This window comes from Oryctolagus cuniculus, chromosome 4, assembly GCF_964237555.1.
Source record: "Oryctolagus cuniculus chromosome 4, mOryCun1.1, whole genome shotgun sequence".
Taxonomy (NCBI): domain Eukaryota; kingdom Metazoa; phylum Chordata; class Mammalia; order Lagomorpha; family Leporidae; genus Oryctolagus; species Oryctolagus cuniculus.
This window is the reverse complement of record NC_091435.1, coordinates 109,991,494-110,019,229: the sequence shown is the minus strand read 5'-3', so window position 1 is coordinate 110,019,229 and position 27,736 is coordinate 109,991,494. Positions and strand designations below refer to the sequence as shown.

At 41.0% G+C, this 27,736-nt stretch overlaps 1 protein-coding gene and 1 pseudogene across 2 annotated transcripts in view; one reads left to right on the top strand and one right to left on the bottom strand.

Annotated features, from left to right (window-relative positions):
- Positions 1–27,736, top strand: part of PRKCI (protein kinase C iota) — a 122,846-nt gene that overhangs the window by 81,706 nt on the left and 13,404 nt on the right. For both annotated transcript variants that reach the window (XM_051859127.2, XM_002716402.5), the window contains exons 5-12: positions 3,286–3,371; positions 5,439–5,579; positions 9,983–10,037; positions 11,622–11,680; positions 20,840–21,016; positions 21,450–21,547; positions 22,012–22,098; positions 23,846–23,981. In XM_051859127.2, the coding sequence (XP_051715087.1) occupies positions 3,286–3,371; positions 5,439–5,579; positions 9,983–10,037; positions 11,622–11,680; positions 20,840–21,016; positions 21,450–21,547; positions 22,012–22,098; positions 23,846–23,981 (839 nt within the window). The remainder of the gene's footprint in view (positions 1–3,285; positions 3,372–5,438; positions 5,580–9,982; positions 10,038–11,621; positions 11,681–20,839; positions 21,017–21,449; positions 21,548–22,011; positions 22,099–23,845; positions 23,982–27,736) is intronic.
- Positions 8,512–8,630, bottom strand: LOC127483070 (small nucleolar RNA SNORA31; annotated as a pseudogene).

Below are 27,736 nucleotides of genomic sequence, written 5' to 3'. Positions count from 1 at the left end.
GTTTTATTTCATTTTATTTAAGATTTATTTATTTATTGGGAAGGCACAGTTAGAGAGGGAGAGGTGGACACAGAAAGATCGATCTTCCATTCTTTAGCTCATGCCCCAAAGGGCTGCAGCAGCCAGGACTGGGCCAGGCCAAAACCAGGAGCCAGAAGCCTCATCTGGGTCTCCCATGTGGGTGCAGGGGCCCAAGCACTTGGGCCATCCTTTGGTGCTTTCCCAGGCACATGAGCAGGGAGCCAGATCAGAAGTAGAGTAGCTGGCTTGAACTTGGCACTGTGGCGCAGCAGATTAAGCTACTGCCTCCAGTGCTGGCCCTTCATTTTTTCCCCTGTTTTTCAGAATTTAGAATTTATTAGTGACTGCCTAAATTGTTCAAAATTCAAATAGGTTTTTTTTTTTTTTTTTTGACAGTTAGAGTTATAGACAGTGAGAGGGACAGACAGAGAGAAAGGTCTTCCTTCCTTTGGTTCACTCCCCAAATGGCTGTTACGGCCGGTGCTGTGCCAACCCAAAGCCAGGAGCCAGGCGCTTCTTCCAGGTCTCCCATGCAGGTGCAGGCGCCCAAACACCTGGGCCATCCTCCCCTGCCTTCCCAGGCTACAGCAGAGAGCTGGACTTGAAGAGGGGCAACCAGGACTAGAACCCGGTGCCCATAGAGGATGCTGGCACCGCAGGCGGAGGGTTAACCAAGTGAGCCACAGTGCCGGCCCAAAATTCAGATAGTTCTTAGCTATAACTTATAATTGTTGCACATATGAAAGAAAAATAGATTTCGAGTCGTGTCTTTCTCCTTTTTTTTTTTTTTTTTAAAGATTAATTCATTTATTTAAAAGTCAGAGTTACATAGAAGGAAAGGCGGAGAAAGGTCTTCCATCCGCTGGTTCATTCCCCAGATGGCCCAATGGCCGGAGCTGCACCGATCCGAAGGAGCCAGGAGCTTCTTTCAGGTCTTCCACATGGGTGCAGTGGCCCAAGGACTTGGGCCATTTTCTACTGCTTTCCCAGGCTATAGCAGAGAGCTGGATTGGAAGAGGTGCAGCAGAGACTAGAACCAGCGTCCATATGGATGTCAGCGCTTCAGGCCAGGGCTTTAACCCGCTGCACCACAGCGCTGGCCCCATCTGCTTTTTCATTTTGGATATTTTCAGACCTATAGAGGTGTAGACAACATTTAAAACAAGAATCCCCATATAACCTTTGCTGAGATTTACCAATGAACATTTTGCCTGTTAGCTTTATGTCTGATCTGTCTCTGTGTACGCGTAGGCACGCATAGGGAAAAACACGCTTTTTTATTTTTTTGTTATGCCATTTGAGAGTGACTGACATAACATTTCACCTTTAAATACTTCAGCATGTGTTCCTAGGAATTGTTATGGGAATTTCTATTAATGGGGTGAACTGGAAGTCAAACTACTATTCTGATATAATTATACATGTAAGCATATGTTTGCTGTTAAGTTATTGCTTTTGTTTTATGGCATAATTTGTAACTAGGCAACTCATTTTCATTTGTGGTTTCTTCACATTTCCATGACATTAGCAAGAATGGTGCTAAATGTTTTACTGAAGAAAGTAAAATAGTTATAAGCTTTTAATTCTGAAACTTCATTATCCTAAGTGAAAAAGATGTAAGGACTATGAATGTTTGTAAATAAGAGTGTGGGGGCTGTGTACTATGTAAGAAGATGGGAAAATACAAGGAATAAGTAGGATACGGAAGCAATAATGAAAACTGCAAGTTCAGATCCAGGTGGGAATATTTTTCTGGGGTTCCAGTGGCAGATGGACTAAAGCCGTGAAGGCTGCTCTCACGAGCTCTTGGGAAATGGGTGTCCCTTGTTTGTGCAGAGCTGGAGTCTTTTTGATTCCAGAGTCCCATCTCCACATCTATTTTAGGTTTGTAGCAGCCTTCACAGATAAAATATAATTTTCTAACTTTTCATTATACTTTGTGTTCACTTTCTCATTTTAAAATTCATTGGTGGAAATTTTGACACCACCTCTATTATATCACTGAACTATGATGTCAGGGGAAATGATAACAGTTACAGTAGTGATGGACTCAATCAAAATTGTAGATGTGAACTGTATTTGATATTTCTGGACCTCTTTTACTAATTTTTTTTTTTTATAAAAGATTTATTTATTTGAGAAGTAGCATTACAGACAGAGGAAGAGGCAGAGAAAAAGACCTTCCATCCACTAGCTCACTCCCCATGTGGCCACAATGGCCAGAATTGGGCCAGTTGTAAAGCAGGAGCTTCCTCCAGGTCTCCCACACAGGTGCAGGGGCCCAAGCACTTGGGCCATCTTGCACTGCTTCCCCAGGCCTTAAGCAGAGAGCTGGATTGGAGGTGGAGCAACCAGGATACAAACTGGCACCCATATGGAATGCCAGCAATGCAAATGGAGACTTAGCCTACTACACCACAGCACCAGACAATCTAAGTGTATTTAAGGAAATTATTATTAAAAAAAGCATTGAATAAGAGGTCACTGGGGAAGAAGATATAATTGTGGTTACAAAATATAACAATTACTTACAAAAATTAAAGTGCACTTTCACAGTGAAGAGATCTAGAATCACTACATATAGTAGTGATCAAGATTAGTAATGGGAATCAAAATTCTGACATTTCTGTACCTCTTGATGTAATAACATAAGAAATACCCTTTACTATGTATTAGTTTTGCTGAAAGTATTTAACAATGATTCTGATCGTAAGGAAACAGACAAATCCAGCATGTGGGCTATAAGACAACTGCCTAGACTCTAAAAAGTCAACACTGTGAGAAAACAAATAAAAACAAGGCAAAGTGAATGTTTTAGATTACATTAAGGAGACTAAAAATTGTAACAACCAAAGGCAAAGCCTGAATCTTGACTAATTCTTAGATAGAAAAGGTTTAAAAAACTTTCTAAATGAAATGTAAATTTTGAAAAAACAAAAGCAATTGTTATTCAAATGTTTATATTTTCTACTGTTTTTCAAATTTATTTTTATTTATTTGAGAATTAGAGAGACAGAGGAGAGATAAACAGCAAGATACTACCTTCCAGTGCATTCCTTAAATGCAGTAATGGCCAAGGCTAACGTCTTTTTGTCTATTTTGTCTTGATGAACCTTTAACTTTTTCAATTTCAAGTTTCTAAGCAGTATGTATGCTTTTACTTGGAATGGATATCATGAAAAAAATTAAAGACTTTATTAGAAACTGACTTCTACTCAAGCTTGCTCTTCTCTTTTCTTTTGTTTTAATTCATAATCACTTCAGAATCCATCTACCGCAGAGGTGCCCGCCGCTGGAGAAAGCTTTACTGTGCAAATGGTCATACGTTTCAAGCCAAGAGGTTCAATAGGGTAAATACAGTTTGTTGCATTCTGATAATGTCAGACTTTTTTTTTCCCTTTCTTCTATGAAAGAAAGGTAGTTTTGTAATTAAGCCTTATTTTCTTTTAAAGTATTTAGTAGCTGGACCATATGTAATTTTTTTTAAAGATTTATTTTATTTACTTATTTGAAAGTCAGAGTTACACAGAGAGAGAAGGAGGAGTAGAGAGAAAGGTCTTCCATCTGCTGGTTCACTCCTCAATTGGCCGCAAAGGCCAGAGCTGCTCTGATCCGAAGCCAGGAGCCAGGAGCTTCCCCCAGGTTTTCCCACATGAATGCAGGGATGCAAAGACTTGGGCCATCTTCTACTGCTTTCCCAGGCCATAGCAGAGAGCTGGATCAGAAGTGGAACAGCCGGGATTTGAATCAGTGTCCACATGGGATGCCAGCACTGCAGGCAGTGGCTTTACCTGCTCTGCCACAGCGCTGGTTCCCTATGTAATTTTTAATAGCATCCTTTACACTCTTAAAAATGCTTCAGATTGGGCCAGCGCCGCGGCTCACTAGGCTAATCCTCTGCCTGCAGCGCCGGCACCCCAGGTTCTAGTCCCAGTTGGGGCACCGGTTCTAGTCCCGGTTGCTCCTCTTCCAGTCCAGCTCTCTGCTGTGGCCCGGGAAGGCAGTGAACGACGGCCCAAGTGCTTGGGCCCTGCACCCACATGGGAGACCTGGAGGAGGCGCCTGGCTCTTGGCTTCGGATCGGTGCAGCGCGCTGGCCGTAGTGGCCATTTGTGGGGTGAACCAACAGAAGGAAGACCTTTCTTTCACTGTCTGACTCTGCCTGTCAAAAAAAAAAGCTTCAGATTGAATGATTAAGTATATGATTATCTAGCAATAAGAAAATTGGATTTTTAAATATATTTCATGGTGGCCAGAAAATAAGAAGTTTATGTTTCAAACCATTTACTGCCAAAAATGAATTTTCATGATGTTGAAAAATAATAATAATATCATACACTTATATAGCTGTACTGTACTGTACTTTGCCAGATGCTTTATATCTGACTCATTGATTCCTTATACCCACCCTGTGAGATGGGTGCTATATATTTCTGTAGTGCAGATGAGGAAACTAAAGTGCAAGCAGTTAAGTAACTTGCCCCAGATGACACAGCTGGTAAATGGTGGAGCCAACGGTTGAATGCAGGCAGTCTCCTGAATTTCTTATTTTTATACTTTTGATAACTGCAAATTTATATTCTGAATTATTTAATGTGCATAGAAACAACCACCTGAGATTCCCAAATTCTTTTATTCTCAGCAGCATTAATATTTTTTTTTTTTTTTGACAGAGTGGACAGTGAGAGGGAGAGGCAGAGAGAAAGGCCTTCCTTTTCCGTTGGTTCACCCCGCAATGGCCGCTGTGGCTGGGGCACCGTGCTGATCCGAAGCCAGGAGCCAGGTGCTTCTCCTGGTCTCCCATGTGGGTGCAGGGCCCAAGCACTTGGGCCATCCTCCACTGCACTCCCGGGCCACAGCAGAGAGCTGGACTGGAAGAGGAGCAATCGGGACAGAATCCGGCGCCCTGACGGGACTAGAACCCGGTGTGCCGGTGCCGCAGGTGGAGGATTAGCCTAGTGAGCCGCGGTGCCGGCCTCAGCAGCATTAGTATTTAAAAAGGCTTTGACATGAAAATCACTTTAGATGTTCTGCTTTAAGAAAGCAGGGCTTTAGTTTGACCATTGAACAGTCTAGAAGGCCATATGTATTTCAGGTTTAATTCACTTACTCTGTTTTCATTACTCTGAACTTTCTTATGTGAAAATGGAGAACTCTTGGCCTTAGAAAGAACATGGCTGCAAATTTCATGTCTCTTTAAAACAAGGGCTCTTGTTTGTTGTTTTTCACTGACCATCATAACTTTTGAAAAATTATGTATGAGGAAGTTTTGTTTAGCCATGAACTGGCAGTTGATAACGTGATGAAAGGAATCGAGCTGGAGAAGCCACTTACTTTCACCATCTTATGAACAAACTGTTGGGAAATGATTATGACCGTATTTTGTTAGGAAAACATTGTGGAATTACTTTTTCCAGCGTGCTCACTGTGCTATCTGCACGGACCGAATATGGGGACTGGGACGCCAGGGATATAAGTGCATCAACTGCAAGCTGCTGGTTCATAAGAAGTGCCACAAACTCGTCACAATTGAATGTGGACGGCATTCTTTGCCACCGGTAAGAGAAAAATGTCTTTTAATAGGGTATACTTGATAACACTACTAAATCAGGGGCTAAGTTATATGAGTATTAAGGAATTACTGTTTCAGAAAGTTATTACAGTGTGAATAGGAATGCTTTATGTTCTAATTCACATGTTGTAAACTTTGAAACTTGAAATGACTATGATGACACTTGTTTCTGGGATATCATTTATTTGTTGATCTGCAGGTCCAAATTAGAAAGATGTGGGGAGAACCATTTAAGAGATTTTCTCCCCTCTTTATTAAGCTAAACTCATTAGTGTATAACACCCATTTTAAGATTTGTTCATTCATTTTGAAAGTCACAGTTACAGAAAAAGAGATAGAAAGAGAGATTTTCCACCTGCTGGTTCCCTCCCTGGTTGGCCGCAACATCCAGCCTTGCCCAGGCTGAAGCCAGGAGCCAGGAGCTGTATCCAGGTCTCCCATGTGGGTGGCAGGGACCCAGGCACTCAGGCCATCCACCGTTGCTTTTTCCAAGCCATTAGCAGGGAGCTGTGTTGGAAATGGAGCAGCTGGGACACAAACCAGTGCCCATATGGGATGCCGGCATCACAGGAACTGGCTTAACTCACTGTGCACCTACTGCATCCTTTTCTCACTGAACAATTGTTACCTTCCCCTATCTATGCATACCCTTATCATTTTTAGCATAGTTTGTTGTAGGTCTGTGCCATAATTTATTTAACTTGTTCCCTGTGACAGAATATTTGAGTTGTTTTCTAAAATTTCCTATAAAGAAAATCATAATGAACGTTCTGAAAGATAAATCTTACTTCCTTAAGGATCCAGAAGTAGAATTACTGAGTTAAAAGAATTGCATTAAAAAAATTTATGTGTAGGGCTGGCGCGTGGTGCAGCAGGTGAAAGCACTGCCTGCAGCACCAGCATTCCTGGATGGGCACTAATCCAAGTCCTGGCTGCTCCGCTTCTGATCCAGCTCCCTGCTAATGGTCTCAAAGCAGCAGAAAAGGGCCCAAGTGCTTGGGCCCCTGCACCCATGTGGGAGATCTGGAAGAAGCTCCTGGCCCAGTGCAGGCCGATGCAGCCTTTTGGGAAGTGAACTAGCGGATGGAAGATCTCTCTCTGTCTTTCCCTCCCTCTCTCTGTAACTCTGCCTTTCAAATAAATAAATCTTTTAAAATTATTTATTTATTTATTTATTTGAAAGGCAGAGAGAGAGAGAGAGAGATCTTTCATCTGCTGGATCACTCCCCAAATGGCTGCAACAGCTAGGGTGGGCCCAGCTAATGCCAGAAGCCAGAAACTCTATCTGGCTCTCACTCGGATTATTGGGCCATCATCTGCTTCTTAGGTGTGTCATCAGGAAACTGGATTAGAAGCAGAGGTGAGAATTTGATCTCAGATACTTCCATATAGGATGTAGGCATCCAAAGCAATAGCTTAACCACTGCCAAATGCCCATTCTGAAAAAAGGCATTTTAAAGGTCAGGATACATCTTTCTAAACTACTTTAGAACGATTATGCCATGTTCCTCTATGCCTTTCAAGTAAAATGAAAAAAAAAAAAAAAAACATAAATGGAGAGGGCTGTTGTCACAGCAGTTAAGTTGCTGCTTGGGATGCCTGCCCACATGGTACCTGGTCTAGTTCCAACTCATCTGCTTCCAATCCAGGTTTCTCCTAATGCACAATCCTGGGAGTCAAAAGATAATGACTCAAGTGCTTGGATTCTTGCCACCCACATGGGAGACTTAGATGAGTAGGTTTTTTTTTTTTTTTTTTTAAGATTTATTTATTTATTTGACAGAGTTATAGACAGTGAGAGAGGCAGAGAGAAAGGTCTTCCTTCCCTTGGTTCACTCCCCAAAAGGCCGCCACAGCCAGAGCTATGCCGATCCTAAGCCAGGAGCCAAGAGCTTCTTTCCTGGTCTCCCACGCTGGTGCAGGCGCCCAAGCACCTGGGCATCCTCCACTGCCTTCCCGGGCCACAGCAGAGAGCTGGACTGGAAGAGGAGCAATCAGGACTAGAACCCGGCGCCCATATGGGATGCTGGCGCTGCAAGTGGAGGATTAACCTAGTGTGCCACCGCACCAGCCCCGTTAGATGAGTTTTTGTCTTTTGGCTTCAGCCTGGCCCATCCCTCACTTTGCAGACATTTGGAGAGTGAACCAGTGAATGTCTCCCTGTGTGTGTGTTCTCTGTCTTTTAAACAAAATTAAAAAAAATTACTTGTGGCTTTTTGGAATTGCAGTTATTTATCTAGTTCATATAAGGTTAAGAACAGGTTTGTAGTTAGGAGAAAAGTCCAAGCCTTTTTGATTTTATGATTTATTTTATTTATTTGAAAGGCAAGTGACAGGGAGAGACAGAGAAAGAGATCTTCCATCTGCTGGTTCATTCCCCAAATAGCTGCAACAGCCAGGGCTGGGCCAGGCTGAAGCGAGGAACTCCATCTGGGTCTCCCACATAGATGGCAGGGATCCAAGCATTTGGACCATCTTCTGCTGCTTTCCCAGGTGTGTGAGCCAGGGGCTGAATCAGAAGCACAGTAGCTGGGATTCAAGCTGGTGCTTCTATATGGGGTGCTGGCATGATAAGCAGCAGTTTACCCCGAGGTGCTGCAATGCCAGCCCCGGAAAATCCAATCTTAGGGAAAAGCAAAAAGTTAAAAATTACAAACATAGTTTATCCAGCTTACTGTGGCTATACTTAGGTGTCCACATGACAGTGTTTTTTCCTTAGAAACAATGCCTTCACTCCAAGCATATCATGATCAAAATAAATGAGGAGCTCAAGGTAACAGCAGTGCTATTTTTTCAAAGTCCTGGTGTTGAGTACATGACAAGCAGCTGCCAGTTATGATGAGCAGTGAGAGACCCAAAGTAATTGCCAATTTTGTTACTGAAAAAAGAAGGAATATTACCCAAGTTTTCTAGACTGCAAATGTATTCTCCAGTTCATTCCAGGGTGCCACAAAGGCAGAAAGTGCAGAGATTTTTCTTTCACATCCTATTGCAAACCAAAGAGCAATAGCAAATTTTTCAAGGTCAGTGAATGCAGATTGTGTGTGGGGGTGTTTAATTAATTTATTTCAAAGGCAGAATGTCAGAGAGTGAAGGATCTTCCATCCTCTGGTTCACTCCCCAAATGCCCACAACAACCAGGGCTGGCCAGGCTGAACCCAGGAGTATATAACCTCATTCTAAGTCTCTCTGTGGGTGGCAGGGACTTGAGCCATCATCTGCTGCCTTCCCAGGCACAATAGAAGGAAGCTGGATCAGAAATGGAGTAACTGGCACTAGGCTAATCCTCCGCCTAGCGACGCCGGCACACCGGGTTCTAGTCCCAGTCGGGGCGCCGGATTCTGTCCCGGTTGCCCCTCTTCCAGGCCAGCTCTCTGCTGTGGCCAGGGAGTGCAGTGGAGGATGGCCCAGGTGCTTGGGCCCTGCACCCCATGGGAGACCAGGAAAAGCACCTGGCTCCTGGCTCCTGCCACCGGATCAGCGCGGTGCGCCGGCTGCAGCGCGCCGGCCGCAGCAGCCATTGGAGGGTGAACCAACGGCAAAGGAAGACCTTTCTCTCTGTCTCTCTCTCTCACTGTCCACTCTGCCTGTCAAATAAATAAATAAATAAATAAAATTAAAAAAAAAAAAAGAAATGGAGTAACTGGGACTTGAACTAGGCACTCTGATGTGAGACATGTGTATATCCCAAGTGGTGGCTTAACCCACTGCCCCATGATAAGCCCACTCCACGAGTTGTATTTCTACATACATGTAGAAGGAAAGAAAGGCAGGGTTTGTGATTATATTGGTATAAAAGACATAAAGGATGGATGTTGAATTCATTTAAAAATCTATATGTTTACTTATGAACCTATTCCTATGATATCCTTAAAGTTATAATTGTATAATTAATGCTTTTTCAAGTTTAATTTTTCCTGATGATATTCATTAAACTTGGTTCTAAGATTACTGAATTACTAACAATTTTGGTTGAATTAGCATTGTTCCTGAGATGACTGATAGGTAAATTGGTTTCTAAGAAGTTTTCTTTTCCTTTTTTAGGCCATTAACATCTTTAAAAAATGGGAAACACAAATTTTTACAAATAATTTTAGTGAGATTGTAAACATTCTAAAGTCTGTCTCTGGACCTCTGCTAAAGAACTGACAATCTAGGGATTCTGCTAAAGACAAAAATGGAGCGTGAAGGAGGAATAGGTGACATAGGAGAGAAACAAATGAGAATATTTAGGAGTTTGATTTGATTTCTCATAAATAATCTGGAATTAATTTTGTGGTTCTTTTCTATAAAGTATGACCAACACTACCTCATTCAAAGGTATATTGTATGGCTTCATAAAATAAAATAAAGAATCTGCTGAGTCTCTGTCTTTGGAATTGCTTGTAGGAACCAATGATGCCTTTGGACCAGTCATCCATGCATTCGGACCACCCTCAGACAGGTAAGATTGTCCACCCCAACTCTTGTTCTTTATTATTCCTTAACAAAGTAACCTTTAGAGGCTTCTTTAGATGGCTCTTTTACTCCTGTTTAAAACATCTATGTTCTTCTCAAATAAAAGTAGGTAAGCGTATTTGTGGTGGTAATTTCAGTCACAATATTTAACATGCATACTTGGCATTTTAAAAAGACAACTATATTAAGTAAAAAAAAGACTATTTTTTCTAGTTCATATAATTTTCCTTTGAGACTCCTTTATATTCAGCAAACTTAGATTTTTTTTTTTTAAGATTTATTTTATTTATTTGAAAGAGTTACAGAGAGAGGTAGAGACGGAGAGAGAGGTCTTCCATCTGCAGGTTCACTCCCCAGATGGCCACAGCAGCTGGAGCTGTGCCGATCTGAAGCCAGGAGCCAGGAGCTTCTTCCAGGTCTCCCACTTAGGTGCAGGAGCCCAAGGACTTGGGCCATCTTCCACTGCTTTCCCAGGCCATAGCAGAAAGCTGGATTGGAAGTGGAGCAGCCAGGACTTAAATAGGTGCCTATATGGGATGCCTGCACTGCAGGCGGCAGCTTTATCTATACACAACAGTGCCGGCCCAAGCAACCTGTTTTTATTAAGCCTTTACTATCAGAAATAGAAGTTAAATAAAAGATATAGAGATACAGCATAAGTATTTCTAAAAAGGTGATATGAGTTAAAAGGTTAGGTAGATGCAAGGCCTTAAAGTAGTGTCTGGGAAATTTGGAGATCAGTTAAAGGGAGTAGAGCATCCTGATCTGAGCTGAATCAAGAACAGAAAAGCAGGAATTTTCTTTGGAAGGACAGAATACAGTCTTTTGTCATGGAAGAAGCTTGAAGCCTGAAGCTTTGAAATGTAGGTTGCTGTTGCCCCAACTAGCTTCTGAAGAAAACAGTATTTATGTGTTTGAGAGACAGAGAGCACTTCCCAATTTGCTAGTTAACTCCCCAAATGCCTGCAACAGGTTGGGCTCCCCCAGACCGAAGCCAGGATCTCAGTCCATCTGGGTGGCAGGGACCCATGTACCTGAGCTGTCGGGAAGCTGAAATCAGGAGCTGGAGTGGGGGTCAAACCCTGGCAGTCAGATGTGAGACACAAGGCATCTTACCGACTAAGCCAGCCATCTACCACTCAAGTAGCTTTAAGGAAAGAAGTCTGACCTTTGTCAGCAGGAGTATTTTGAGTATGAAGGGAGTAAAAATGAAAATCATCTCTATGCTTCAATCATGCTGAAGGGTTAAAAGGATTTACAGAGTCAACCTTATAAGAAATAATTGTTTAATTAATTTATAAAGAGGAGTTTAAAAAATAATGAAAATATTTCTTCAAAACAGCACTTGAATACCAGGTTGGTATTTTTGCTCTCTTTACTACTGAAAATTAGGATTTAATGCTTAACTTTCACAAATGATTTGTCATATTGTAGGGTAAGTGTTCAGCTTTAAATAATGAAAACTTAGAAATGAAACTTCAAAATACAATACAATCAGGAAAAAACTTTAACAGATGAATTAGTGACGAATTAATAGATGAATTAATGATGTTTGAAATTTGGTTTTTAGTAATTCCATATAATCCTTCAAGTCATGAGAGTTTGGACCAAGTTGGTGAAGAAAAGGAGGTAAGATAATATCTTATGGTGCATTCTGCCTTTTTTTTTTTTTAGTAAGACTGAACAATTTAGGAAATGACACATTGACCTGCTTAGATTTTAGGTCATAATACAGGACTGATTTTCTTTCTTTCTTTTTTTTTTTTTTAAAGATTTATTTATTTATTTGAAAGAGTTACACGGAGAGAGAAGGAAAGGCAAAAAGAGAGAGAGAGAGGTCTTCCATCTGCTGGTTCACTCCCCAATTGGCTGCAATGGCTGGAGCTGTGCCCATCCAAAGCCAGGAACCAGGAGCCTCTTCTAGGTCTCTCATACAGAGGCAAGGGCCCATAGCAGAGAGCTGGATCAGAAGTAGAGCAGCCAAGACTTGAACTGGTGTCCATATGGGATTCTGGATTGCAGGCGGCGGCTTTACCCGCTACGTCACAGCACCAGCCCCTGGACTGATTTTCAATGATTAAAGAGCTGTATTCTAATTTAATTTAGTAATCACTATTTTGATTTAAATTAGGAAATATTCTAGTGGAATGACTTAGGATAACATAACCTAAATTTTATAGTGTGTTTAAGAATAGCATTTATAATACTTGGTAATATTATTTAAAATATACATATAATTCCATTTTGTGGGATTGCTCATTGAAAGTATGAACGATTAAATATTTTTACTGCCACTGTTTTCTTCTGTTAAGCTTTTTATGTTTTTCAAACAGTAAATTTTAATTTAGAATATTGAAAATGATAATTTTTTAAAAAGTGCTTGTATAAAAGATTATCATGCCTCATACTTTCTACTACCAGTTTGACTTCTTAGAGGCAACACTTTTTAACCATTTCTAGTTGGGGCAATAATGTTTATATTTCTGTTTTTCAAGTGTATAGGTTTAGTTCATACAACCTCACCCTTTTCCTTTCTCTTTCATGTTTGGTAGATGTATTACATCTTGGTTACCTTTTCTAAAAACCCAGCATTTTATTATGAAAAATTTCAAGCATCAGTGAAAGTAGACAGAATGCAAAGTCTCAGTATCCATCACTCAGTTAAAACAGTGATCAGCACGTGACCACTTTTGTTTTGTCTGCTGTCTTCTTTCACTCCTGTGTTATTTTGAAATCTCTTGGTCACCTATGGTTCCTTGTTCTGTCTACTTTAGTCAACAGCTTCTATGTCTAGTCAACTCTTTTATGTCTAGTCTTCCAACTCTTCTTTCAGGTGCATATTTATTTTTATATTTTAAAGGTTGTTACCACTTAAATCTGTCCTGCAGTTCTTATTTTGTTCATAGGTTGAATGAGTCAGTCACAAGAGGAAATTCCTAATAATGAGGAATAGAAACTCTTCTGCCAATGTTCTTTTTATGTTTTCTTTTTATTTCTTCCTTGCTGGTTCTATAGCTTTTTGATCCTTTTGGGAACTCTCATTACCATTATTATTACTAATACTATTATTATTATTACTTTGGTTGGCTACTATTTCCTGCTAATCTGCCTTTATCTTCATGATTTTTAATATATTTCCATTTTAAAATTTTTCCCTTCCTCCCTTTGCTGTGCCCAACCACTGTTAACAGCCATTCTACTCTCAATCTCTGTGAGCTTAACTTTTTATTTGTTTGTTTGAAAGGCAGAGAGAGGCAGACAGCTCCCATCTGGTAATTCTCTCCCCAAATGTCTGCAACAGCTGGGTCTGGGCCATGCTGAAACCAAGAGCTGGAAACTTAATCCATGTTTCCCACATGGGTGGCAGGGACCTTCAACCCAAGAGACATTATGCCAAATCTGAGATCAACTGTTTTAGAGTCCACATAAAAGTAAGGTCATACACTACTTGCCTTTCTATGCCCAATATATTTCACTTAACACAACGACCTCCAGTTCCATCCATGACATTGCAAATGACAAGATTTCATCCCTTTTTCTGACTCAATATTATTCCATTGTGTTTTGGTACCACAGTTTCTGTATCCCTTCATCAGTTTGTGGACATTTAGGTTGTTTCCATTTCTTGGCTATTATGAATAGTCCTGTAGTGACCGTGGCAGTGCAGATTATCTCTTTGACAAATGGGTTTCATTTGCCTTGGATATGTTCCCAGTACTGAGATTGCTGGATCATATAGTATGCCTACTTTTAGTTTTTTGAGGAACCTTGATAATGTTTTCCCCAATAGCTATACTAATTTACATTCCTACCAACAGTGTGCAAGGGCTGACCCCTTTCTCAGTATCCTTGCCAGCACTTGCTGTCTTCGCCTCTTTGATGATAGCCGTTCTAACTGGAATGATGTGCTATCTCTGTGGTTTTGATTTATATTTCCCTGATGATTAGTGATGTTAAGCATTTTTCCACATACCTCTTAACCATTTGTATGTCTTCCTTTGAAAAATGTCTGTTTATATCTACCTCATTTTTTCAATTGGATTATTTGGTTTATTTACTGTTGAGTTGTTTGAGTTCCCAGATGTATAACTTACAAATATTTTCCCCCATGCTGGAGACTCTCTTCACTCTGTAGATTGGTTTCCTTTACTGTGCAGAAGCTCTGAAGTTTGCTGAAATTCCATTTGTTTTTGCTTTGTGTCCTGTGCTTTTGGGGTCTGATCTAGAAGCATGTGGATATCCAATTTTCTCAACACTACTTACTGAAAAAAAATCCGTTCTCCCTCCAATCTGTGTCCTTAGTAACACTGTCAAAGATCAGTTGACTATATATGTGTGGATTTATATCTAGGGTCTCTATTGTGTTCCCTTGGTCTGTTTGCCTTTATGCCTGGCCACACTATTTTTTGTTAAGATTTTATTTATTTGGACAGAGTGACGGGGGTGGGGGTTAAGAGATCTTCCACTGCTGGTTCACTCCCCAAGTGGCTGCAGTGGCTGGGGCTGGGATGGGCTAAAGCAAGGAGCTCCATCCATCCTGGTCTCCCATGTGAGCGGCAGGGGCCCATGTACTTGGGCCATCCTCCACTGCTTTCCCAGTTGTATTAGCAGGGAGTTGGATTGGGTACAGATCATGTGGGACTAGAACTGATGCTCAAGTATGGGATGCCAGTGTTGTGGGTGGCAGCCTAACCCATGCCACAATGCCAGCCCCACCATACTATTTCAGGAACTGTAGCTTTGTAATATAGTTTAAAGTCAAGTAGTATAATGTGTTCTCCTTTGTTCTTTTTGCTGAAAATTACTCTACAATTTAATGTCATTTGTGATTTCATACAAAATTGTAATGTTTTTTCTAGTTTTGTGAAAAATGTGATTGGGATTTTGATAGATTGAATTGAATCTGTAAATCACTTTGGGCAGTATGGGCATTTTAATGATATTGATTATTAATAATATTGATTATCATTGATAATAATGATAATGATTCTTCAACATATATTTCTTTGTGTTGTCTTTCAGTTTCTTTCGTCAGTGTTTTCTAGTTTTCATTGTAGAGATCTTTCAATTTTGATTAGATTTTTTTTTTTTTTCAGTTTTTTGTTTCCTCCTCCTCCTCCCTCTCCTTCTTCTTCTTTCTCCCTCTCTCTTCTATGTATGTGTATGTGAATATCTATACGGCAGATGTACAGAGAGTGAGCTTCTATCAGCTGATTCACTACTTAAATGCCTGCAAAAGTCAGGCCTGAGCCAGGCTGAAGCCAGGAGCCCACATCCAGGTCTCACCCACATGGGTGCCCAAAACCAAAGTACTTGGACCATCATCTGCTGCTTCCCAGGGTGTGCATTAGCAAGAAGTGGGAATTGGAAGTGGAGGAGCCAGGACTTGCACCAGACACTCCAACAGGGGATGTGGTTGTCCCAAGCAATATTGTAATTACTGTGCCAAAGGCTTGCTCCTTAATATACTTTTTTTTAAAGATTTATTTATTTATTTGAAAGAGTTACACAGAGCAGAGGCAGAAAGAGAAAGAGAAAGATAGAGAGAGAGGTCTTCCATCCACTGGTTTACTCCCCAGATGGCCGCAATGGCTGGGGCTGTGCCAATCCGAAGCCAGGAGTCAGGAGCTTCTTCCGGGTCTCCCACGTGAGTGCAGAGGCCCAAGGACTTGGGCCATTTTCTGCTGCTTTCCCAGGCCATAGCAGAGAGCTGGATAGAAAGTAGAGAAGCTGGGTCTCGAACCAGCACCCATATGGGATGCCGGCCTTCAGGCCAAAGCATTAACCCACTGTGCCACAGCATCGGCCCCCTTAATATACTTTTTTTTTTTTTTTTTTTTTTTTTTTTTTTTGACAGGCAGAGTTAGACAGAGAGAAAGGTCTTCCTTCGGTTGGTTCACCCCCAAATGGCCGCTACGGCCGGCGTGCTGCGCTGATCCGAAGCCAGAAGCCAGGTGCTTCCTCCTGGTCTCCCATGCGGGTGCAGGGCCCAAACACTTGGGCCATCCTCCACTGCACTCCCAGGCCACAGCAGAGAGGTGGACTGGAAGAGGAGCAACCGGGACAGAATCCGGTGCCCCAACTGGGACTAGAACCCAGGGTGCCGGTGCCGCAGGTGGAGGATTAGCCTAGTGAGCCGCGGCGCCAGCTAATATATTTTTAAATTGAAGAATAGCATACAAACAGAAAAGTGTGCAAATCATGAGTCTAGCTAGATGGATTTTCACAAAGTAACACTATGTAATGACCTCTCAGATCAAGAAGTAGGCTTTACTAGTGTCCCAAAAGTCATTTTGTTCCTTCTCCCAGTTGCTAACACACCCTTCGCCCCTAAAAGTAACACACTATCACAACACCACGTGTTAGTTTTTTCTTTTTTCCCCTAAATTTTATATAAATGGACTCATAAATCATGTATTCTTTTGTTGTAGCTTCTTTCACTCAACATTGTGTCTATGAGGTGCAGCTGTGTTTCATGTAGGAGTTCTTCCTTCATTTTCACTACTTTATCGATTCTATCTGTCCTGCTATTGATATTTTCCCCCAGATTGAGATTATTAGGATATGCTACTGTTAACATTTTCTTTACAAATATTTATTTATTTATTTGAAAAAGAGTTGGGGAGAGAGAGAGAGAGTTAGTTTCACTCCCAGCTGCAACAGCTCCAGCTTCGTGAAGCCAGGGAGTCTGGAGCTTTATCCAGGTCTCCACGTGGGTGCAGGGGTCCAAGGACTTGGGCCATCCTCCGCTGCTTTCCCATGCACATTATTAGGGATCAGGAACAAAATTAGAGCAGCGGGGATTTGAACCTGTGTCCACGTGGGATATCAGCGTCACAGATGGTGTGGCCCCTGCTGTGAACATTCTTGTAAATGTGCTCTGACACACATGTATCTACATTTCTGTTAGATGTATGAATAGGGCTGGGAGTGGAGTTGTTGATTCATTTGTATATCCAACTTTATTAATAGACAATGGCAAATAATTTTCCAAAGTATTTGTGTTATTTTTGCTTTCATCAGCAATAGATGAGAGTTCTGTTGGCTCTATATCCTTTTTTTTTTTTTTTTTTTAAGTTTTTGTTTACTTGAAAGTCAGAGTAACAGTGAGGCAGAGGCAGAGAGAGAGGTCTTCTATCTGCTGGTTCACTCCCCAATTGGCCGCAACGGCCAGAGCTGCACCTATCCGAAGCCAGGAGCCAGGAGCCTCCCTCAGGTCTCCCACTCAGGTTCAGGGGCCCAAGGACCTGGGCCATCTTCCACTGCCTTCACAGGCCATGGCAGAGAGCTGGATTGGAAGTGGAGCAGCCGGGACTTGAACCAGTGCTCATATGGGATGCTGGCACTACAAGTGGTGGCTTTACTCACCACACCACCACAGCGCTGGCCCCCTCCATATCCTTGTCAACACTTTGTGTAGTTGGCTTTTTAAATTTTAGTTCATTTAGTGAATATGTAGTGATAGCTTATTAGGGTTTTCTTTTCCTTTTTTTTTTTTTTTCATTTGTTTGGCCTTCTTTTTCCACTCTGTTACTGGTTAGTATGAAGATTACATCTTGTATCCTTAACTGATACAAGTTTTTTTTTTTTTTTTTTTTTTTTAAGATTTTTATTTATTTATTTGAGAGGTAGAGTTACAGACAGTGAGAGGGAGAGACGGAGAAAAAGACCTTCCTTCTGTTGGTTCATTCCCCAGATGGCCACAACGGCTGGAGCTGCGCCAATCCAAAGACAGGAGCCAGGTGTTTCTTCTGGGTCTCCCATGTGGGTGCAGGGGCCCAAGCACCTGGGCCATCTTCTACTGCTATCCCAGGCCGTAGCAGAGAGTTGGATCGGAAGTGGAGTAACTGGGACTAGAACCCGGCGCCCATATGGGATGCCGGCGCCGCAGGCAGAGGATTAACCTGCACCATGGCACCGACCCCATGAGTTATTTTCTTTTTAAAGATTTATTTATTTATTTGAAAGTCAGAGTTATTCAGAGAGAGGAGAGAAGAGGCAGAGAGAGGCAGAGAGAGAGAGGTCTTGCATCCACTGATTCACTCCCCAATTGGCCGCAATGGCTGGAGCTGAGCTAAACCAAAGCCAGGAACCAGGAGCTTCTTCCAGGTCTCTCATGAAGTTGCAGGGGCCCAAGGTCTTGAGCTATCTCTATTGCTTTCCCAGGCCATAGCAGAGAGCTGGATGGAAATTGGAGAAGCTGAGACGTGAACCAGCGCCCATATAGGATGCCAGCACTGCAGGTGGCGGATTTACCTGCTACGCCACAGTGCTGGTCCCAACTCATACAAGTTATTAATAAAACTTGCCATTTTCCAAAAATATAATAACTTTAGCATACTTTATCTTCTATTTCTTCCCTTCCTGACATAGGAGCTATTTTTGTCATACTTTAAAATTCTATCTGTATTAGTGTTTTTTATCCAACATCTGTTTAGATATACTTACATTTTACCTTTCTGTTCTTCTTTCCTTCCTGCATCTGTGTCCTTCATCTGCGATTGTTTTTTCTTCTTGAAGAACTCTGCTATTTCCTTTAGTGAGAACATACTAGTGATAGATTTTTCTCAGGTTTTGTTTGCCTGAAAATGTTTTTACTTCACTTTCATTTTGAGAGATATTTTTGCAGGGTGTAAAATTCCTGGTCAGCAGGTTTCATTTTTTGTAAAGGTCCTTTGAAGGTGACATTCCACTATTTTCTGGCTTCTGTTATTTCATTAAATCTTATTATCATGCCTTTTGTTAATGTTCCATTTGATTCTCTCATAATTTCCAAAAAAAATTTTTTTTTAATTTTTTTAAGTTTTTTTTTTTTGAAAGATAGAAGTAGAGGAAGAGGAAAAGATACAGAGCAATATGTTGATCCATTAGTTCACTCCCCAAATGGCCATAATGGCAGGGGCCAAGCCAGGCTGAAGCTGCCAAACCAGAATTCCATCTGGGTCTGCCACATCAGTGGTGGCAGGGCTTCCAGCACGTTGACCATCTTTTGCTGCTTTCCCAGGCACATTAGTAGGTAGCTTGATCAGAAGTGGAGCAGCTGGGACTCGAACTGGTGCTATATGGGATGCTGACATCTCAGAGTGGCTTAACACACTGCACCATACCACCACCCCGTCCATATTCAGCCATATTCAAAATCTAATCATTGACTTTTTTCTTAACCACTCTCTTCTTTCCTAAGCTGCCCTAGTCTGGTTTCTTTTCACTTCTCTCTGTTTATTATTGTTACCAAATCAAATTATTCTTTAGTTTCTTGGATGACCATTCTTTTAAATTGTCATTTACCTTCAGTTTTCACAATACTCTGTGTGTGTGTGTGTGTGTGTGTGTGTGTGTGTGTTTACTAATTTCTTTGCCTGTCTCAAAACTTGTTCTTTGCTTTTTTGTGATACTCCTCACCGAAGTCATACTTTGTTCTCATAGGGCCATCTGAAGATTAGGTGCTGGTGACTTTACAGGTGTCTAATAAAAGGTTATCTTCAGTCTTCTCTAAAAATTGCCCGAGCAGGCAGCGTTATGGCACAGTGAGTTAACCTGCTACTTGAGAGGCTTACATCCCATAGTGGAGTCCTGGTTCAACCCTCCTGTTCTGCTTCTGATTCAGCCTCCTGCTCATGTGCCTGGGAAGGCAGTAGAAGTTGACTCAAGTACTTGGGCCCCTGCCACCCATGTGGGAGACCAGATGGAATTCTAGGTTCCTGGCTTCGACCTGGTACCAGCCTTGGCTGTTAGAACCAGTTGGGGAGTGGACCAGTAGATGGAAGATTGTCTGTCTATCTCTGTTGCTATGCCTTTAAAAATAAATAATTCTTTAGGAAAATAGAGAAAAATTACCAGAAACTTAAATTTACTTATAAATGCATTATAAGACTTACTTTGCCATTCCATGTTATCCAGTACAAAAGCACCCTTGGTGTTCTGTGGTGAAACTTGTCTTCAGTCAGCTGGACTGTATCCCAGAGTGCCTCTGAATGTGTCTCTCACTAGCTTGTATTTCATATATCAGGTTTCCAGCAGACTTTCCTCTTGATGTCCCATTGTAAGTTCTAAAATTAATATGAAAAACCATACTTTTAAAAAAAAGATTTATTTATTTTTTGAAAGGCACAGTTACAGAGAGGGAGAGAGAGAGAGAGAGAGAGAGAGAGAGAGAGAGGTCTTCCATCTGCTGGTTCACTCCCCAGATGGCCAAAACGGCTAGAGCTGTACCAATATGAAGCCAAGAGCTTCTTCCAGATCTCCCACATGGGTGCAGGGGCCTAAGGACTTGAGCCATCTTACACTGCTTTCTCAAACCACAACAGAAAGCTGGATTGGAAATGGAGCAGCTGGGACTTGAAGCAGCGCCCATATGGAATGGTGGCACTGCAGGCAGCAGCTTTATCCACTATGTTATAGTGACAGCCCCGAAAAACCATTCTTGGATCTCCTACTCTGTCATCCTTATCCTATCCACAGCCACACACTTTACCTGTCACTAGTACCTCCAATCTCCTAGTCAGCAAAGTTTTTTTTTTATTCCCCATACCTAAAGCTTATTGGATCTTTTTAAAGTTGTTCTTTAACGTTTCTTAGTTTTCAACTCTCTTAATTCCTGTTACCACTTCTCTTAACTCATAAACTCATTAGATATGTGCTTTGAATGATACAAGGAGAGAATTACAAACTTAAAATATTTTTATGTTAAAAAAAGATTTTAAATCATTATAGCTGTAACTAAGTATCAGGAATATTCTGTACAACATTTTTCCTTGTATAACTTTTTGATGTAAATGTTCTCAACAGGCAATGAACACCAGGGAAAGTGGCAAAGCTTCATCCAGCTTAGGTCTTCAGGATTTTGATTTGCTCCGAGTAATAGGAAGAGGAAGCTATGCCAAAGTACTGTTGGTTCGATTAAAAAAAACAGATCGTATTTATGCAATGAAAGTTGTCAAAAAAGAGCTTGTCAATGATGACGAGGTAAGCACAATGAAGCTTTATTACTTCTCAACTGTTAAAATGCTTGCGAGTAATTTTGTAGTGAAAACCTCAGTGTTTATGCCTTATTATTTCAGGCTACTTTTCTTAAATGTGTATTTCAAACAGATTGTAAGCGATATTTAAACTTATTAGACTTTATTAGATTTTTCAAGCATGAAAATCAAACCATATTAGTATCAGAGGATGTAATAGAGCTTGTAAAAGTTTTCTAGACCATTTCATAATACTGAGACTTACCAGTGGGATTTTTCTTCTTGTATATAAATTGGTATTTGATGATTATCAGCGATTTTGATTCTTAGCCTAATTAAGCATTGCATTTGTCCTCACTGAATTGCCAAGAACAAATTTATCATTAATTTTGATGATATCATTTCAGTTTGACGTCTATTTGTTTCTTATTTTAAAACAGGATATTGACTGGGTACAGACAGAGAAACACGTTTTTGAGCAAGCATCTAATCATCCTTTTCTGGTTGGACTGCATTCCTGCTTTCAGACAGAAAGCAGGTAAGATTGGAAGGTTCTAGAACGATGACTGGGCTTTGTCTGTTTTCATATTTCACATAAGAATCTGCTTGTTACCACTAATGAAACAGAAGTCATGGAGGACACAACAGTTGTGTCTTACTCCAGCTGACACTGGATCAGCATTAGGAAATGACATGCATTGGGCAAAAAAAGAAAGAGCCAGATTATATTAATGATGGGAGAAATCCAACCATTTAAGTATACCCAGGATGCTAGTTTTATGACTTAAAGTTTTCTAGAGTTTAACTACAGGGAAAAAAATCTCAAGTGATGATCACAAGTGATTTAGATACCCTTTTTTCCCCCCAGATTCTTGGCACCTTTTAAAGGCTAAACCGTAGGGGATGCTCTTTATATTGTGACTGGTTTCTTAAGGATTTAGAAGTGCGATTACACCTCCTCATTTTGGATATTGGTTTCATGAGTCCTCTCCCGTGTTGTAGGTTGTTCTTTGTCATAGAGTATGTAAATGGAGGAGATCTAATGTTTCACATGCAGCGACAACGAAAACTTCCTGAGGAACATGCCAGGTAAGTTTTTGGTTAATTGTTTACAGTGAAGTTGTTTCAGAATTGTGTGACTTTTAATGTGTAGTGGTTGCAAAACATAGACTATTTATTTTTAAAGAAAGATAGGCTGTATTCTGCTGCTGCCTTTTTTTTTTTTTGAGATTTGTTTGTTTGAAAGAATTACAGAGAGAGCTCTTCCTTCTGCTGGTTCACTCCCCAAGTGGCTGCAATGGGCTGGGCCAGGCAGAGGCAAGGAGCCAGGAGCTTCTCCCAAGTCTCCCACATGGGTACAGGGGCACAAGCACTTGGGCCATCCTGTGCTGCTTTCCCAGGTGCATTAGCAGGGAGCAGGAACAGAAGTATAACAGCTAGGATGGCATTCATGCAGGCTTAACCCGCTATACCACAGCGCTGGCCCTGACAATTTATTTTATACTGGTTGTTTCTTTGTAAGTCATGTAGAGGCTAAGCTAAAAGTTAATTTATAGGGGGCTGGTGTTGTGGTGTAACAGGTTAAGCCTCTGTCTGCAATGCCAGCATCCCATATTGGCGCTGCTTTGATACCCAGCTGCTCCACTTCTGATCTAGCTCCCTGCTAATAACCTGGGAAAGCATAGGAAGGTGGCCCAAATGCTTGGGCTCCTACACACATAGGAGATCTGGAAGAAGTTCCAGGCTCCTGGCTTCATCCTGGCCCAGCCCCAGCCATCTGGTGAATGAATCAGCAGATGAAGATCTCGATCCCTCTCTTTCTCTCTCTCTCTCTCTCTCTCTCTCTCTGTCTTCCTCTCTTTGTAACTCTGCCTTTCAAATATTTTTTAAAAAGTTAATTTACATGTTATGATTATAGTATATGTATTATAATTTACTATGTGTGTTAGCTGTATAAATTTAGGCTTTGTAAAATGGTCACACATCATACGTAGCAAAGCCACCGATGTTATAATTTTGAATGTACATTTGTTCAGTTGGTCCTGGGAACACTGGTCTGATTTTTACTGTGTTAAAGTGCCAGTTCTGGTTTCACCATTTTTGCTTTCCTGGGTGCTGAAGAGCAGCGTAAGAACTCGGGTTCCCTGATCATAGAGTTTGAAGTGGCTAAGGAGGTCTGCTTTACCTGCCTGCAGACACAAGCATGATGATTTGGCACTAAAGCAGCCATAAACCACCTGGGGTGCTCCACTTACATTATTTAGGCTAAAATCTGGGTTATCAGTGAGTCAGTGGTACTTTTTAAATGTTCTCATTTGTGATTGTAGAATAGTTTAATTCGTTACTTAACAAATCTTGGTGTGGACTTAGTGATTTGAGTATTCAACTTTTTTACTCTAGGTCTGTCAGTGGTTCTTAGTTTTAGGGAAGTAGATTGATGTCGTTGGCCCCTTAGAGAAGTATTGAAAGCTATGGGAGCACTCTAGAAAACTTACATGTACAAATGTGTATCCAACTTTGCCTACAGTTGTAAGAGTTGGAACTGCCTCAGGTTCATCTGGGGCATCAGAATAAGAACTGCTTGAAACTTTCAACTTAATAACTTTATGAATATGTGAGTTTCAAGTAACTGGAACATTTATTGCGTTTTGGCCTCAGATTTTTTTAAAATGAGACTTTTAATGTTAGTCCCTAAAATCATAGAGTGAAAAAAACTTCCGATAGGATTTTTTGGTTTCCAGTTGCAGGTGGGAGTAGCATTTAAATGCCTTCCTCTACAAAATTGCCACAATAAAAAAATTTGAATCAAGTGACATATTTTTTTATTTTATTTTAGATTTTACTCTGCAGAAATCAGTCTAGCATTAAATTATCTTCATGAGCGAGGCATAATTTATAGAGATTTGAAGTTGGATAATGTATTACTGGACTCTGAAGGGCACATTAAACTCACTGACTATGGCATGTGTAAGGTAAGGAAAGGTGGATACTGAAAAGGTCTTCAGCTACTCATAAAACTGTCTTGGTATACTTGCTTCATGAATGAAGAGGGAGAAATGATAGTGGCTTTGTGTAGGACACTTTTGGTATTCTAAGACAATAAATGTATTCAGGGTCTTCAAAAAGTTCGTGGAAAATGCATATTATGAAAATTGCATGGATTTAAAAAATTTTGTACACAAAAATAAGCTTTTTTTTTTAAAAGATTGAGTTATTTATTTGAAAGTCAGAGTTGCAGAGAAAGAGACAGAGATCTTGCACCTGCTGGTTCACTTCCCAGGTGGCTGCACTAGCCAGGGTGAGCCAGGCCAACGCCGGAACCTAGAGCCTCACCTCGGTCTCCCATGTGAGTGGCCGGGACCCAAGTACTCGAGCCATCCTTCACTGTTTTTCCAGGCTATGGGCTGGGAGCTGATCGGAAGTAGAGCTGCTGGAATTTGAACCAGCCCCTGCCTGGGATGTGTTGCAGAAAGCTCCATGCACTATTCCACAGTGCCAGCCCCCAAATAAGTTAATCGTTTAATTCTGTTTTTCTATGAACTTTATAAGTACCTTCATACTTTTCCCCTAGCCTTTTACAAAATTCTGTGTCTTCTGTGATATATGTGCTGTAATGAATTAGTTTCTTTTTTTTTTCCAGTTTCTTTTTATTGTCTAACTTGTTGAAAGTTGTGACACTACTGAAGAAAATTTATAAATAAAAACTGTCTGAAGTCCCATTTTAACACAGCATTTCTGTATCACTTTCTAATTTTTGCCATTTAGTAGTGACTCCTAAATCACGCATTCAGGATTTTTTTTGAACATCTACATCCTTTATATTTAAATTTAAATGTCTGGCATTGGGAGCAGGTGTTTAGCATAGCAATGTCTGTGTTCAATTCCCAGCTCTAGCCCCAGCCTCCAGCTTCCTACCAGTGCAGACTGTGGGAGGAAGTGGTCATCACTCAAGTAATTGGGTTGTTGCCATCCTTGTAGGAGACTTGGATTACATTCTTGGCTCCCAACTTTGACCTGGGCTCCACCAAGGCCATTGTGAGCATTTGAGGAGTGAGCCAGTGGTGGGAGCTCTCTCTTTGTCTCTTCTTCTCAAACAAATAAATAAAATTTTTAAAAAATCAATGAATAACTGACATAAAGTACAATAGAATAAAATAGGAAATTTAGTTACTTTCAGAATGTCTTCTTTATTTCTTGGTCCTTTATTCTTTTAATAACGATGTTTCATTTTAAGATCTGATCCTTTTCACTAAATGCGTATGGAACTATTTTTCTTGTCAAAGTAGCTGGTGCAAAATTAACCTCACAAAATTATAAATGTGTAAATTATATTCCCCATTTGCTTAAAGGAAGTGCAGAATATGCTAACTAACATTACATGAGATAGCCTAATTATATTGAAGATTTAACCTTATTATCTGCTCAGCATACTTCAGAAAATCCTAAACTATTTTTATGTACAAATCTCAAGACTTTTTATGTGCTGGTGTCACCGGTGACAGCTTTACCCCCTGTGCCACAATGCTAGCCCCATGATTTGGAATTTTCTGCCATATTAGCTATTTTAGGAAAATGATTACATTCTAGGTTCATTTGTTAATTGAATTTTTTGTAGTGATTAATAATAGGAAATCTGTAATTACGTAGGGAATGCTTATAAAGTAACCCCTTCCCCCCAAAAAGTAGTTACTTGTATATATATTATTCAGCTGTTTCAGACTGTCCTTTTTTATTGTTGTGTGTTAATGTAATTGCCATATGATAGGCAGCTGGTCTGGGTGATGTTGATCAGCTCTTCGACATACTTTGAGATAGTTTCTGTAACTTCATTTATGAGCAGGAGCCGTGTGTACTTAAAGGAGTGTGTAATCTGCTTAACATGCAGGTGGTTTCTTTTCCTGCCTCCTTCACCCTCTCAGCACATATGCAGGGGCACACGTGTTCTATACATGTGTATATTGTATGGTTTTTTAGCTGTAGCTTTTCTTCATATTTTTATATACTTACCAATTTTTTGTCTGTGTGATATCATTTTCTGATATAGATGTGTTACAATCTACTGTCATGATTGGACATTGTTAAATTCTAATTTTCTCCACTTTTATTTTATTCTCAGGCTGTTCTCAGGTGGAGTATACAAATGTTTGTTATAACTTCTTGGTGACTGTTCCATTTATTCGGCAATTTGTCGACTTATGCATATTTTTGTATTTTGCCTTAATTTTCTCCATTCTACAGCTAATAAAATATAAAACCAAAAAATTTACCTTATGAAAAACAACCAGAAGGAAAACATAATCTCACCAGTGGCTTTGTTTGTAGTTAGAATTTAAAGTGCTTCTTTTCTTCATGAAACGTGATTGGTTTTACTCATATAATTTTTATCTTCAATGAACTGACTTTCTAGCAACTTTTAACAAGGGCAGGTTTTCTTCATGCTATTTAGCGGCAAACCATGCTTTAAAAAAATAAAGGAGGGGCCAGCGCCAGGGCTCACTTGGCTAATCCTCCGCCTGCGGCACCAGCACCCAGGGTTCTAGTCCCGGTTGGGGTGCCAGATTCTGTCCCGGTTGCTCCTCTTCCAGTCCAGCTCTCTGCTGTGGCCTGGGAAGGCAGTGGAGGATGGCCCAGGTGCTTGGGCCCTGCACCTGCATGGGAGACCAGGAGGAAGCACCTGGCTCCTGGCTTCAGATTGGCACAGCGCGCCGGCCCTAGCAGCCATTTGAGGGGTGAACCAACAGCAAAGGAAGACCTTTCTCTCTGTCTCTGTCTCTCTCTCTCTCACTGTCTAACTCTGCCTGTCAAAAAAAAAAAAAGGAGGGCCAGTGTTACAAATTGCGTTAAACTGCCACCTATGGTGCTGGCAGCCCATATGGAAGTGCTGGTTCAGTCCCAGTTGCACCCACATAAGAGACCCAGATAGATTTCCTGTTTCATGATGTTGGCCTGGCCCAGTCCAGGCCATTGCAGCCATTTGGGGAGTGAAACAGCAGATGGAAGATCTCTCTATCTCTCTTTCTCACTTTTCCTTTCAAATAAATAAGGAAATTTTTAAAAGATATATTTATTTATTCATTTGAAAGGCAAAGATACTGAGAGAGAAGGGGGTGGTGCAGGAATCTTCCATCTGCTGGTTCACTCCCTAAATACCACAACAGCCAGGGCTGGGCCGTGCCGAAGCCAGGAGCCAGGAGCTTCTTCCAGCTCTTCCACGTAGGTACGGGGCCCAACTATTTGGGCCATCTTCTACTTTCCCAGTTGCATTAGCATTTGACTTTCCCAGTCGTATTAGGTCTGGATCAGAAGTGGAACAGCTGGGACTCGAACAGGCACTCATATGGGATGCCAACACTGCAGGTGGAGGCTTAACCTTCTACATCACAGTGCTGGCCCCAATAAAGAAGTCTTTAAAAAGAAACAAAGACAGGAGCAGACATTTAGTCTAGTGTTAAGATTCCCATGTCTCATCTTGGTGTGCTTGGATTTGATTCCCAGCTCTGGCTTCTGAGTGCAGCTTCCTGCCAGTGTGGACCATGGGAAACATTCATGGTGGCTCAAGTCACCATGTGGGAAACCTGGATGCATTCCTGCCTTCTGACTCCAGCCCTGGCCTAGCACCAGCAGCTGTGGGCATTTGGGAAGTGAACCAATAGATGGAGCTGGCGATCTCTGTCTCTTTCTCTGCAATTAAAAAAAAAAAAAAATTAAATGACAAGTGCAGTTGTTG